The following is a 14,577-nucleotide window of genomic DNA, read 5'->3' on the forward strand; positions in this document are numbered from 1 at the left end:
TTTAAGTCTTTATGCTAAGCTAAGGCTTTAGCTTCATATTTACCGAACGAGAGTGGCATCAATCTTTATCTTTATCTCAATCTTGTTATCTAACATAAAGCATATTTTCACACTAGAACTATTCCTTTGAGGCAGTTACATCATTTTCTGACCAAATCTCGTAGATATCCATCAGCAGAGTATTAGCTCCCTAACTGCATTACTGAATGCAGTAATATTAAATGCTCTACTTTAAGTAGTAATTGCACTTTAGATATGTATAGTCTATAATGTGTGTGCACTAAATGTACCCTGTCTCGTATGTCGTTTTAATATAAAGTGATTTTTATGTCGTTTTAATATAAAGTGATTTTTATATAATGTCGTTTTTATAAAATGTTGTTTTTATAAAATCTCGTTTTTATATATTTTAAATGTGTAACACCACTTGAGCCACGGTGAAACATTGTTTTATTTCACTATATACAGTGTATATGGTTGAAATGACAATAAAACCCACTTGACTGCTCTCTGTAACCGGTAGGCGTGGCTTGGGAGTGGTCTGATAGGGAAGCGAAGCAAGTGCACTCTGGGAGTTGTTGTCTTTCATCCACATGAGCCAAAAACACATTTTATGGCTTTTCTCGGTCTAGGAGGCACCAATTTCTAAAAAGAAATTCACATTTCTACTACATAAATGACTTCATTTAAATTCATATTCATCTTTCCAGCGGTGAAATATCCCTTTAAGCTAGCTTACAGGAGGCTAATTTAGCACCTAGCATGCTTTAGCTTCCTTCCTTCACTCACACACAGCCAGTGCTTGTTGTTTATTGAGGCTTGGCCTCTTTAATGATGAAGACAAACAAGCTCATTATTAAGTGTTTGCATGTGCTTGTGACATTGAAGTGTGTTTGTGTGAGTGTGTGTGTGCGTTTTCACATGCATCTGCCTTTCTACTGTATGTTCTCATGTGTGTCTATAAGTACGTGTGATTTTGTTTTGCGGGTGTGCGAATGTGTGTGTCTGCTTAGTGCTTGTGTGCGTGTGTGTGTGTGTGTGTATATGCAAATTCTAACCTTTACCTTGCCAAAGCTCTGTCTCATGAGGTTAATTGCTTCATTTAGCCCCAGTTGTTGAAGTTTCACACTTTAAGCACAACTCAATATTCTATTTTCTCCTGACTGTGTGTGGCTAAACTGTGTGTGTCTTGCTCACGAGTGTGTTATCCCCAAGTCAAACATCGGCAGAGTGAGTGAGTGAGTGAGAGCAGGGCAGGGCAGGGGAGGAGGGGCTCACTACCCACCTTCTATTTAATTGTATTACCAGCCCATATGGCTGCGGTGTACAATATCATCCTTTTTTAATTTCTCATCATGTGCAGCTATTATCAGATGCTGTTCATTTGTTAAGCATATTTACCATAACCGTGATGCGGTCATGGATGAGAGACTTAGAGACAGAGACTCCCTACTCTCAAACTAAATTAACGCCTAAATGCATTTTGAATCTAAAGAGATCATTTGGGACTAAATTTACAGCTAATGGCGTGTTTATTAGCAGAGTCATGCATGTGAATTGTGGTATAATGAGGTTTGCCTAGAAAGCACATGGAAGATTTTTAGCTGTGCACACACACAGACAGAGGGTGCTGCAGTTCTGTTTCTGGACATTAGGGGATGCTAAGACACAGAGGGGCAAATGGACGCCCTAGGTGGGGAAAACATGAGAAATAAAAAAAAGGAAGTCAGGAAATTACTGCAAGAAGTAGCACCAATGATAACTCTCAGACGCTGTTATGAATCCCTCCACTTTATTTATCACCCGATGGCCACAATGTTACCATACAAAACCAACTTCCAACATGGAACTGCATTGGAATGTGATTACATTGAATACGCACACACACATTCAATACCAAAATTAAATACAATTGTTTTTTTCATAAAATAAACAGCGAAAAAAAGAGACACATTAAGTGATATTAAGACATGCAGTGACAAATATAAAAAATAGACATTTGTTTTTCTTTTTCTGTACAAACATACACGGGACACATATAAATATATAGAAGTAAAAAAGCGTGTATTTTTAAAATACAAAGGTCAAATTGTACAGTTACATTCCATAATAACAAAACAGGAGACAAAGCACGATATTCAAGTGAGTTTGCCTTTTTTCCACAGATACTGTACAATATTGTACACTGTAAAAGCAGAAATTAGATCACACAACTGTGGGTTCCTCCCTGTGGAGTCTGTTCACGCTGCTGTAAACATTACAAATGAAGAAAAGGGCACGGTTTCCGTTTTTAAATTGCTCGTTCAAGCAACTTTCGGAGAGACTTGTAATAACAACTGTTCTTCAAGCGCTTGCTTCAATGCCTTTAAGTTACCTTAACTTCAGTGCCGTGTTTGACTTTTCTCTGTGAGTCTCTCCGCACCGAGCGGTAAAGGAGGAGATTTGGTCAAATCAACAAGATAACCATTACAGTGAACAAGAAAACAGTCATCATAAAGTTTATATATGTTGGCACAAAGAACAAGCATTTGCCAGAATGGGGGTGAAATGTGAAACCATGCTATGCCTCTCTCTTTTTTTCCTCTCTCTCTCTCTCTTTAGTTCTGTCTGACGTCCTGCAGCAGTTTGTTGATCTCGTGCACCAGCTCGCTAGCGTCCATGCCGGCCTCATGGCGGCTCTCGCTGCGCTTGCCGCCCGGGTGACCCTGATGGAAGACGCCGTCAAAGTCGTCTTCCTCGTAATTCTCCGGGATTTCCTCCATGGCTGGCAGCCATTTGAGGTGTGGCGGCTGTCCGTTGGTGGAGTTGGAAGTGGGCGTGGAAGATGAGGAGGAAGAGGAGGAAGAGGACGAGGAGACATGATTGGCTCCCACGCATCCACTTCCGGGATTCAAATAGTGGGTATTGGCCGCCCATGCGGCCACACCTGGGGGGTAAGCGGGACCTTTCCCACCTGGCAACAACCCTCGCCGGTTGTCCTGAGGAACAGCGTTGTTGCTATGGTTCCCTGGGATGTTTCCACCGCGCCCGCTTCCCCTCTCGGTGGTCAGTGAGGACGAGGGCGGGCTTGTTTCGGTGCACTCTGCGTACGAGTCCATGTTAGTGGGGAGGAGCCGCTGGAACACAGAGTTCATCTCTGTGAGGAGGGAGCCAGCCCCTCCTCCGGCCGCGCAGGCGTCGCTTCCTTCAACTCCCCCGGCGCCGGCCTCTTCGTTCCCACACTCCTTGCCAAAAGTGGAGAAGCTCTTGCGGCGCTCGGAATCAACGGAGGACTGGTCATCGTCGAGCTGGGGCTGCTGGGAGGACTCCTCCCCTGGGATGTACATGTTGTTGCGGTAGTCAGAGGAAGCGGACGAGGACAGCGGGGGCATCCAGCACTGGTCAGAGTGTCCCAGGACACGACATTCATCCGTGCACAGTCGCATAGCTAAAGCAAAAACAAACATAACAAGAGTTAGGAGCAGGTCCAAGCTGCAGGAGAAAAACGGGGAACGACTGCAAATCACAGCAACTCAGAAAAATCACAAACTCTGGGGTGTGTTCAACATATTTGTTGCTTTGGTAGAAACAAAAAGTCAATACAGTTCAATAATCCAAGTCCTAAATCCTGGGACTGTTGTATAGGAGGGAAAGGCAGTGCTGTTTTTGAAGAGAAATACAGTTCAGCAGTAGGTCAAGGTGCTTTTCATTTTGTGTTTTTTTAACATGGGAACAAGGACAAGGATGCTGTTGAGTCTGACTAACCCTTTCGTACACCAATAGCTTATAAATACAACATGTACAAAACCTGTTCAATACTTCGCACTTTAGTCTTTCATTAATATCAAACACACACATCACAGCGCAGGTTGGTAACGGTTCGTTTTCTTGTTTTTTTCTCTCCTGATCTCTTCATATTCCTGCTTGGAGGACCAGATTGGTATTTACAGAGTACAGCACAAATATCCAGCTAGTGCCAGGTATGAAAAACAAGCACAGGAGCTAGATAAATAAATGAATAATTGCAAGATTCTACCCAAATGGCATCACAGGCAGATGTTAATGTAATATGTGGCTGCTCTGCCAAGCATGCCTGCGTCTCCCTGACTATACGCGGCTGAGGCAGGGATTTGCTTGTTTAGTTCTTTTATCATATCTAGCATGAATAGCCACATTTGCCCATCTAAATAGAAAAATCTAAACAAATTAAATCTATTGAGGAGAAACGGGGATAATCCTCCCTCTCGGCCCATTATCTCCTTCCCCTCCCTTTTAATATATTAGCATAAGAGATAGAGGAAGGGAAGGGGAGGTGGGAGGGGTGCAACACCTCCAAGTCTTTCTCAAGGGGAGAAAAAAAGAAAGAGATACAGAAATGTCCACCACCACCCCTCCCTTTATCCATCTCAATAAAGATGGAGAATGCATTAACAAGTACAGAGGAGAGAGAGAGAGAGAGAGAGAGAGAGAGAGAGTGATGCTGAGGAGCTCTCAGGCATGTAGGAGAGAGTGAGCGAGGGCCAGAGTAAGTGAGAGAGAGGGAGAGAATAACATCATTCTAAAAGCAATTACGATGAATTCTCCTCAGTACAGACATGAAAGTGCACCACTGTCACTCACCGGGAAAGGGGGGGAGGGAGGTGGTGGTGAAAGTAAAAAAAAAAAAAGAAAAGAAAAAAACAGCACACAGAGACGCATACCGATGAGTGACAGGCGACTCATCTCCGCTCCGGGGAGGATTTTACAGACATAACTCTAACTTAGGGGCAGATAACGCACGCACGCATGCACGCGCACACACACACACACACACACACACACACAGTAACACAAACAGCCAGACACACTGTAACCTCTCTCAGTGTGATAACGAGCGTGGAAATGAGGGCTGTGTGGAAGAATGGGGCCGAGTACAATGGGGATTGTGTTGGCAACAGGATGAATGGAGTGGCTGTATAGGCAGGTGTACAGACAAATAATGGGCTTAGGCCTGACACTGTCCATGGTGCTGAAATGTGTCACGCAGGAGGTACATTAGGTGTGGTCTAGGGCAAGATAGCTCAGGTTAATTCGCTGCTAGTGCTATTTTTCATTTTATTTTTGCTCTCAGAATCGGAGAAAAAAACATCTAATTTCTAACAGGTCAGGAATAACAATTAATCAAACTGAGACAAAATCCATCAGAAAGTACGACTTCACAACTTTTGCAAGATAGGATTAAGCTGAGGTGCGACCGTGATAGGTGAGTGTGTGAGGTGCTGCTGCAGAGGGTGTAAGGCGTGCGACGCGGCTTTAGCCGAGACAATTTGGCAAGTTGTGATGAGGAGCGGGTGCAAAAACTAGGGGTCGGGATGGGCGGGTTACATCCTCAGAAGCTCACCTGGGTGGAGTCGATGGTGCATTTCGAGGTGCATCAGGTCAGAAAAGCCCTCCCCCAGCAGCAGTCTGTCCACGGGGGATTCCCGCCCCATGTCACAGTCACTGTCCCCCGCCTCGCTGTCCCCACGGCCACTGTCCTTCAGGCTGAACTTGTCCATGTCTTGTAATGCATACCTGAGGAGGACAAGAAGGAAAAAAGATTACACACACATAAAAGTATCGCTCTGTATCTTTAAAAACAATATTGCACAATCACATTTTGCAAATGCAAAGCTGAATGCGTTGTGTGCCGCAGGCTGATCGAATCCATCTGTCCTTACGAGGACGGAGACCAACGAGCAAATAAATCCATCACATAATACTTAAGGCTGCTTCAGGAATCTGTCAAATCTCGAGACAAGCCTCGGCCCATGAATCTTACTTCTCAGGTAGATCTTATCAATAAATCTATCTCAACAGCCACTAGGGGCATCAATAAATCTATCATCCATAGACCATACAGGGATATTATGACCAAAGTAATGATGGATGCACACTTTGCAACGTGAGCCCCAAAGCTGTTGTTTTTTTAATAAGATGAGAAGAAGTACCAAGAAAATTGTTGTGACAGTCAGACAAATGAGTTGCATACCTTTGAACTGAATGACATTGGTATGATAACAACTGGAATATGAAAATAATAAAATGTACACGCCATCAATACCATGATCTACACGTGACTGAGCAACTGACGGGCAAAACCGCACAACAGGTTGTTGGAACATGTAATACACAATGAAAAACAAGTGGTTGAAAAAGTAAACAAACGATAATCTTTTTTTAGGGAGGGTGGGGGGGGGAGGGGGGGCTGAGGGATAGGGGTAAATTACCTGTAGCTGCGGGAGTATTTGTTGCCACGGAAACTGGGTCTGGGCTGGTACTGGCCCTGATGGAGCATGGACAGAAGCTGTGAGACTTGCTACATCCAAAAAAAAATAACAAAATAAACAAAATAAAACAAACAAAAAGAAACAGAAAAGGGGTGGATGAATAACAGATGGGAAATTGAAGAGAGGGAAAGAAAAAAAAGAGAGAGAGAGACAACACAGAAGACAAAACAATGGATGAGTAAACACAAAATGGATGATGGAGAGGCTGCTGAAAATGATTGAGACAAAATGGATGATGTTAAAACAAAATGAAAAGGGTGTGTGTGTGTGTGTGTGTGTGGGTGGGGGGGTGGGGGGGGGGGTCTAGATGAATATGGAGACATATGGCTGAGGGGTGAGCCATGGTTAGGATGGCGGTAATGATGACAGGGTGTAAACAAGGTAAAGACAAAGACACATCTATAATCATAAACAGTTTTAATGAGAGTCAGTTTGAACTACAGGGCAGTGTTGATTAAGTCACTGTCACACATGGAGATGAGTTAATTTGCTCAAACGGAGGCAGACATGTGAGGATGAAAAGGCTGGTGTGTGTGTGTGTGTGAGAGAGAGAGAGAGTGTGTGTGTGAGAGTGAGAAATAAGTAAGAGGGAAAATTTGGAAAGGGGCTGAAGGACCATATTTGAAATGTCTGAGAATAATTTACTTCTGTGTGTGTGTGTGTGTGTGTGTGTGTGTGTGTGTGTGTGTGTGTGTGTGCTTGCTCAGTGCTCACCTCCACTGGTGGAGTTGCGTGTGCCAATTCCAGGGCAAAGCTCTCTGGAATGTGATTGGACGAGATGGTCACTAGGCTGTTTAGTGACTGGCGGCTGTGGTGATTCTGCCGGCTCCCCATCTGGGCTCGGTCCATGGGGGGCGTGGCCGAAGGTGAGCGATGGTGAGCTCTGATTGGCAGGGTGCCGTTCACAGTGGGAACCAGGGTGATATCGCCTTTGTGGATTTGGCGCGAGGGCTTCTTGGGATGGTGCTGATGGGTGGATTCCGCCACCCGGCAGTTGTAGGAATGCCTGCTGTCCTTCTTCTCGCGGTTACAGCGAGCGGCAAACACCACCATGATGACCAGGAGCACGGTGCAGATGGCACCCAGGGAGATGATGATGATCAGGGATGCGTCGAGGGAAGACTCCCCCTGGTCCATCACCTGGACGTGGTTCTCCATGTTCTCATAGAGGGTGATTTTCAGCGCCGCCTTAGCACTGAGGCTCTCCCTTCCCTGATCCCTGACCACAACCGTCAACTCTACGTGCTCATGGGGGAAGTTGGCCAAGCTGGCGTTGGCGTGGATTTCACACGTTCTCGGGTCAATGACGAAGAAGCCCTCGTCGTTGCCACTGACGATGGAGCAGATGAGCTCGGCGTTGACCCCTGTGTCGCGATCCGTCGCCCTGATCGCCGCCACTAAGTGTCCGGCGTCTGTGAACTTTGACGCGGGCACATCAGCGGTGAAGTTCCACAGCTGGGGGACCACGATGACCGGGGGGTTGTCGTTCTCATCCAGAATGTTCAGGACAACGGTGACGTTGCTGACCAGCGACGGTTTCCCTGCGTCTTTGGCTTGCACGACAAAGGAGACGCGGCTAACATCCTCCCGATCGAACGTACGCAGCGCGTAGATGGCGCCGTTGGACGGGTCAATGGTGACGTAGGTGGAGATGGAGCTCCCGTGAACAGAGTTCTCCAAGATGGAGTAGCTCACCTGCCCATTGGCGTCCAGATCAGGGTCGGTGGCCATGATGGACGTCAGGTACGCACCGGGGGCATTGTTCTCAGATTTGAAGATCTCATATTGCCCCTTCTCAAATCGGGGTGGGTTGTCGTTTTCGTCGGTGACATGCACAGTGAAATGTTTGACAGTAGAGAGACTGGGGGTCCCTCGGTCCTCGGCCACCACTGTTAGACTGAACTCTGACCTCTTCTCTCGGTCCAGAGATACATTGGTCAAAATCATGTAGTTGTTCTCATAGGACTTCTGCAGTTTGAAATACCCTTGACCGTGAAGTTTACACTCTACCTCTCCGTTTAACCCAGCGTCCAAGTCCTCCACCCTCACCAAAGCTACAAAGGTGTCCAAAGGAGACGCCTCAGATATATAGGCCGCGTCCCCGTTGCCCTGAGAGGACATGAGATTGATACTGATGTCTGGTTTATTGTCGTTCACGTCTCCCACTTTGACCAGGATCTTGCAGTGGGCCGGCATCGAGTTGGGACCCATGTCCTGCGCTTGGACATCGATGTCATAAGAGTTCACGGCCTCATAGTCCACGCGCCTGATGAGGGTCAGGCGGCCGCTGTCGGGGTTAATCTTGAATGTCTCCATGATTTTGGGGGACACGTGACTGCTGAAGGAGTACACTATTTTGGCGTTGGTGCCGTCATCGGCGTCTGTGGCGTTTAAGTCAATGAGCAGAGTGCCAACAGGTGCATTTTCTGGGAGATTAATGACATATGATGACTTGTCAAAAACGGGGCTGTTGTCGTTTGAGTCGGCAACACTGATTTTGAGGAGGGTCGAGCCCGTTCTCGGGGGAACGCCCCTGTCAGAGGCCGTGTACTGAAGTTCATAACCGGAGCGCACCTCCCGGTCCAGCTCCCTGAGCACCACCAGCTCTGCATATTTAGCCCCGTCCGCCCTGGACTGGATGTCAATCTTGAAGAAGTTGTTGGGCTCTAAGGCATACGTGTACAGTGAGTTCTCCCCGACGTCGGGGTCTGTGGCGCTGTCCAGGGGAATGCGCGCTCCCACGGCCGCGCTCTCGGAGATCTCGATGGGGATGACGGCGCGGGCGAACTGGGGCGCGTTGTCGTTAATGTCCAACACTTCCACCTCGACGTGAAACAGCTGCAGGTGCTCCGTGGGGAGTGTCAGCACGTCGAATTGAATGGAACAGTTGAGGTTCTTTTCGCAGAGTTTCTCGCGGTCGATTTTGGTCCTGATGCTGATTTCTCCGTCCTGCTCGCGCACCGTGAGGAAAGACGAGCTCCCTCTTTGCATAGCTCTGAAGCGGAGCGACACTGAGCTCGGAAGTTTAGCCAGAACGTCCGCGACATCGTCTTTCAAACGGGCAATAACCGTGCCGACCTTCTGCTCCTCATGGACCTGATATTTCAATGTCTTTCCGGCGACGTGTTGGGTCGCCAGCACCAAAACAGCCACAACTTTCCACATTCTTGTCAGAAATAGTCCTTTCATTTTTCCTGGTTGCATTTTTTTTTTGTGGAAGCCAAAAACACGATCCACAAAAATAGCTCCAAAAGGCAGTACAAGTCAACTTACTAAATGCTGTGCTCCTTCAATCAGCAGCTGCATGTCTCTCTCCGCGCAGCGATGAGGAGAGACGAAACATTAGAATGTTAAATGTAAGCTCTCTCTCAAGTTGTTCTAATTTCCATTTAAAAAGAAATGCTCCAAATGTGTGTCTATCTGCCTGTCTATGGGTGCGGGAGAACCATCTGAATGCCACTGAAATCTGTGCGCCTTTCTCCCTCTCTTCCCTGCGTCTGGTCTGTGCGCCGTGCGCTCTCCTTCGCTCCCTCTCTCCGTTTGAGGTGCCTCTGCACACAGACTTGCCCAAAATAACCCGCCTCAAATCAACTAGTTGTACAGCCACGGCCCCCCCCTTATTCACATCCCCGGGAAAGACAAACGCTTCTTAAATCAAAAGCTGGCTGGTGGCCACTCAAACTCCAGAGGAGAGGAGAAGGCGGCGCAAGACGGGAGGCAAAAGAGAAAGTGGGGGGGGGGGGGGGTAATAAAGAAACCCCGCCCTGTCGGGTAAACTCTCCCCACTTTTCAGAGTAACGACCATGCCCCTACAATGGACAGGGGAGAAAATAAACTCGAGAAGAAAAACATTCATTCAAAAAGCTTACCCTGCCGTTTTTCATTGCTATAAAACCACAGGAAGGTTTACGAGTTTCTCGCTTCGGGTCTGTTCTCCCCAGACAGTATGGAGACACACAGAGTCTAAATTCTCATTAGAAAAGACAAATGTATAGTCACTTCAATCACCAACATTGTCACACACCACCTCTAAAGCCTCGATGGGCACACTTTTATAACCAGCTGGCCACCACTCACTTCTACTATATGTGACTGACGCACTGGATGCCTTGGCATATGCATGCATGCCATGAGCGTTTACTGTATCTAGTCCTTTTTTTAATGCTCTTTTAAAGTGGCAGATGAATACCCTCTACTTCATGCACAGGCACTTTGTGCTAGATGTTTTGACTGCAATATGTATTTTTTTCACATGCGTCTCATCTGCGTCTCTCTGGGAGTACAAGCCGGGTAAGCTGTGTGGCGAATCGCGTTGAAAGGGAGCCGGACTGTAATGAATGCCTTTAAAGAGTTGGTCACGCCGAGGAACAGCTCTGTCCCCGTGCACAAATCTGTTCAACATCACTTCAAACTCCCCGCAGGATTTTTTTTTTTTTTTTTGATAACGAGCGCATGTAGCATCCAAAACACAGCAGCTCGGACAGGCATTTATTTTAGTTCCCCAGAAAAAAAGGGTGTCATGCATGTAAAGGCGCACCAACAGAGAGATAGCAACAGAGCCGTGGAAATAAAACGGAGAGAGAGAGAGAGAGAGAGAGAGAGAGAGAGAGAGAGATCCAAGGTTTAACGAATGTGAACAACTGGGACCGTGCATTCTGGAGACCATCTGGCGCGGTTGGTTTGGCACCAAGACCCGGCGATTACAGCCGACCAAACAAGACTCCGACGGTGCCCCGAACACCACACAACTGTGAGGAAATGAGTTGTCATGGGGGATTGGAGAGTACCAAGCAGCTCTCCCCACATCCATTCACACATTGCGCGCGCGCGCATGAGGCTGCGATACACTTGTGCGTGCGTCAACGAGAGACAGCGAGGTAAATAAATACGCCCTCAACTAATAGCTAGTTGAGTTACTGCAATAACAGGTTCATACATATTCAAGTTGAAGAGGAGACGCGGTTGCAGGTGACCATCTGGAGCCCCCAAATAATACCGAAAATCCTTTTCGAAGGCCAGAATCAACCTTAAGAAATACTTCAGATAGACACAGAATCTGCAAAACAAATGAATAAGTTACCACCAGCTGCTACCGACTGTCTGCATGAGTATAAAAATCATCTCAGGGCTTGATCCATTTGAACCAGGTGGGCTGATTACGCATCTGCACAGCCGCTTCTAAAGCTTTTTGCGCATTTGTCTGAAAACAATAGCTTATTAAATATTCCAAACGTGCAGGGACACCAACCAGAAGCTGTTTTTTTTCTTCTTCTTTTTTTATTTTAAACCGGGGCCTTAAATTGGCGGAAAACCTTTATTCCCACTCCCAGTGTCTATTCATGGCCTGAGCCATGTCTGCAAAATGTTTGCATTCACTCCTCTTTTGCACATCTTTCACCATAGTGCGCTTGGTAGGCTATTTAAACAGGTTTGATACGGGCGCCCAGCATTTCCATAGCCCCAAATGCTTACAATGCAGTAATGCAATTACTTCATGCGTCCCAGAGAAGCTAATCACATTTGGAGAACAAAGTCAGCTTCGGAGTTTATGGAAGAAGGGAGCAAAAGAAAGAGACGGAGTTGGAGGGGGTTCGCTGGGGTCTTAAACACTGCGCAGAATAAAAACAATTAATGTATAGGGGGGGTATAATCTAAGTAAAAAGCAGATGGAGACTTAATACATTTAGGCACGCTACATAACCAGAGGAGCTGAACAAACATGGCCCTTTTGAGTGCATAAATAATTGAGCCAAAAATATGCATCCTCTGCAGCTGGTGCAAAAGACGCCACGTCTCTTGGATTTAGTACGTTTTTGGTTAACCTCTCCTGCGTTCGGCTCCCCCAAAAAAAAAAAAATCTTTTATTGACCCATAGGTAGTATCTCTGAAGCCCACATCAGTGGTTCCACAAATGCATGCGATCAGCATAAAACGCACAAACAGCTCAAACGCCTTGGTGCAGCTCTGCTCATTATTGCCTATGTGTGTCTGGGCCTTGTAGCCATAAAGTGATAGTGGTGAATTAAACGTCTGTCGTGAACATTCATGGCGATCTTCGCAATATCCTCTCTCCCTCCCCCAAGTCAATAGGAGCAGCAGGTGGAGCGGCCATAGAAATGTGCCTCTGGACCCCCCCCCCGGTTCAGATTGGAGTCAAGAGGAATGTGTGTGTGTGTGTGTGTGTGTGTGTGTGTGTGTGTGTGTGTGTGCGATGCTGGTTGTAAAGGCACGCGAGCATCTGTCGCCTCGTCTGCCCGCTCATTGTCACTTATTCAATTAGCAGCGATTTGGTGGATTCCATTCCAGAGGGGAGGAGCAGGACCACAGACAGAGACTGGGCGTTTGCTTTCACTGCTGCTGGAGGGAGAAGATGATACTCCCACACACACACACACACACACACACACACACACACACACACACAGTGCACACACTAGGCCTACCACCCCCATTACAGCAATGATTGTTATTCATCCGAGTCTCTTCCTCACTCTCCCCCTTTTCCTTTGCTTTCATTAGGGGGGGGGGTCCATGGAGCTTTAGTACTTTATGACTGGTTGGCCACCATTGTGCATGTTTATCTGTGCGAGCAGACAAGAAAGAGCGCGCTGCCTTGTTCTTGCTCACAGTGCATGCAGTGATCACATTCGGAGCGCAGCATATTGCAAGCGATGTCAACAGTTGCGCGACAAATTTATAGCCCAGGCAGAACTATGGGGCAGAGAAAGAAGGTGTCTGGCCACCTTTGAAGTGGGCGCATAACTGCACTGCACTGCACAGCACCCAATGAAAAGGACAGGCTGTTATTACTTTTTTTGGACAGACTTTACTGACTTATGCGGGAGGAAAGGTGTATAAAATATTCATACCTTTCCTCTGCTGGGCCATTACAAAGTGTCATTTTAACTCTGCCATGGCTATAATGTACGGTTGGCCTATACATTTGCTATTCTATTCCATTCTACTGTTGAGGGCCGTGGTGGCTGGACGATTGTGAACAGTCAGTCAGTGCTTCACTTTGGAGTTTTGGCAGTTGAATTTAACCCTGTAGAACTTGCCTTTTTCCTGTGTTGTCAAATCAAATGAAAAACTCCAATTCTATTCTATTCCACTTTATGATATTCTATTCTATTGTCGTTTTTTTTTTTTTTTTGGGATGGTGACATGCAGGAGCAGTTTGGGTGTCTAATCATCCAGTCATCCTTTCCTTGCCCTCATTCTCTCTCTCTGATTCATACCTAGCTGACTTTAAGTGTACACACAGAGTAGCGTGCGGGGGCACACACGCGCGCACGCAAACACACACACACACACACACACACACACACACACACACACACACACACACACACACACACACACACACACTTTATGTGACTGAATGGCACTGACAGCAAGGTGCTTTGCCCCACCATGACATGGCACAGAGAAACACAAAGGCTTCACATACACACACACACACACACACACACACACACACGCGCACACACACACACACACACACACACACACACACACACACACACACACACACACACACATCCATAACTCACTCACACACACACACACACACACACACACACACTTTATGTGACTGAATGGCACTGACAGCGAGGTGCTTTGCCCCACCAAGACACGGCACAGAAAAACACAAAGGCTTCACACACAATCAGCACCACAGCACTCAGGACTGAGCCACTCTCCCTCTCTGTGTCTCTATGTAAGCAAGGCTCAGCTTCACATTTAAAAGGCATCATTACTAGTTCATTTTAATCACTTGTATTCTTTCTTCTTTCGGTCATACCCCAAAGGATAATTCCAGTTTATAGCAATGGTCTTGTTTTTTTGTGGTGACTACTGCTATATTTTGCCGTTGATAACGTTGAACTCGGCAGAGTGGTTGCTGAGATCTCGAAACACAGTGAATGTCCCACAACAAAGTCAGGTAAAGATTTCTCTGACTTTGCGCTGACTTTGCGGTCACTTATTGCACAGGAAATCTGTGTTCACACAACTACGGCAAGTACACTAAGGGGGTTTGTTTGAAACCTAATTGATCATCTGACTGCTTATGTTTTAGTGATTTCTCCGTGTTCCCAGATCTCAGATATGAACTTGGTGAGTACAATGTTACTATTACTGAGAGGAATTTAGGGCAAACTCTACGAAAGTAAAATCCAAGTTTGTTGGCTGCAATCAAATTGCAGCACAATGTAAACACACAGTCCTATGGAGTGCCTGTAATGGGTGGTGATGGCGCAGTGGATTCTACACATGCCTTTGGTGTGGG

The 14,577-nt window shown here is 46.6% G+C and overlaps 1 protein-coding gene across 2 annotated transcripts; it reads right to left on the reverse strand.

Annotated features, from left to right (window-relative positions):
* Positions 1-1,775: 1,775 nt before the first annotated feature.
* pcdh18a (protocadherin 18a) lies at positions 1,776-10,065 on the reverse strand. 2 transcript variants are annotated; one of them, XM_031293609.2, is made up of 4 exons: positions 7,002-10,065; positions 6,228-6,316; positions 5,360-5,532; positions 1,776-3,427 (listed from the first exon to the last, which is right to left on the reverse strand). In XM_031293609.2, exons 1-4 carry the CDS (start codon positions 9,489-9,491, stop codon positions 2,598-2,600), a joined length of 3,582 nt encoding a protein of 1,193 aa, XP_031149469.1. In that variant the 5' UTR covers positions 9,492-10,065; the 3' UTR covers positions 1,776-2,597. The 2 variants fall into 2 exon arrangements, with proteins under 2 accessions (XP_031149469.1, XP_035856532.1); XM_036000639.1 differs by having other exon boundaries at positions 6,228-6,283; positions 7,002-10,059.
* Between the last annotated feature and the right edge of the window lie 4,512 nt (positions 10,066-14,577).

The sequence above is a fragment of the Sander lucioperca genome, chromosome 4, assembly GCF_008315115.2.
Source record: "Sander lucioperca isolate FBNREF2018 chromosome 4, SLUC_FBN_1.2, whole genome shotgun sequence".
NCBI lineage: Eukaryota > Metazoa > Chordata > Actinopteri > Perciformes > Percidae > Sander > Sander lucioperca.

Coding starts and splice junctions, on each gene's coding strand:
- pcdh18a (XM_031293609.2), bottom strand. CDS start 9,491: ATGCAACCAGGAAAAATGAAAGGACTATTTCTGACAAGAATGTGGAAA. Junction 6,317..7,001: donor ACGCAACTCCACCAGTGGAG/GTGAGCACTGAG, acceptor TTTTGGATGTAG/CAAGTCTCACAGCTTCTGTC. Junction 3,428..5,359: donor GCACCATCGACTCCACCCAG/GTGAGCTTCTGA, acceptor TTTTTGCTTTAG/CTATGCGACTGTGCACGGAT.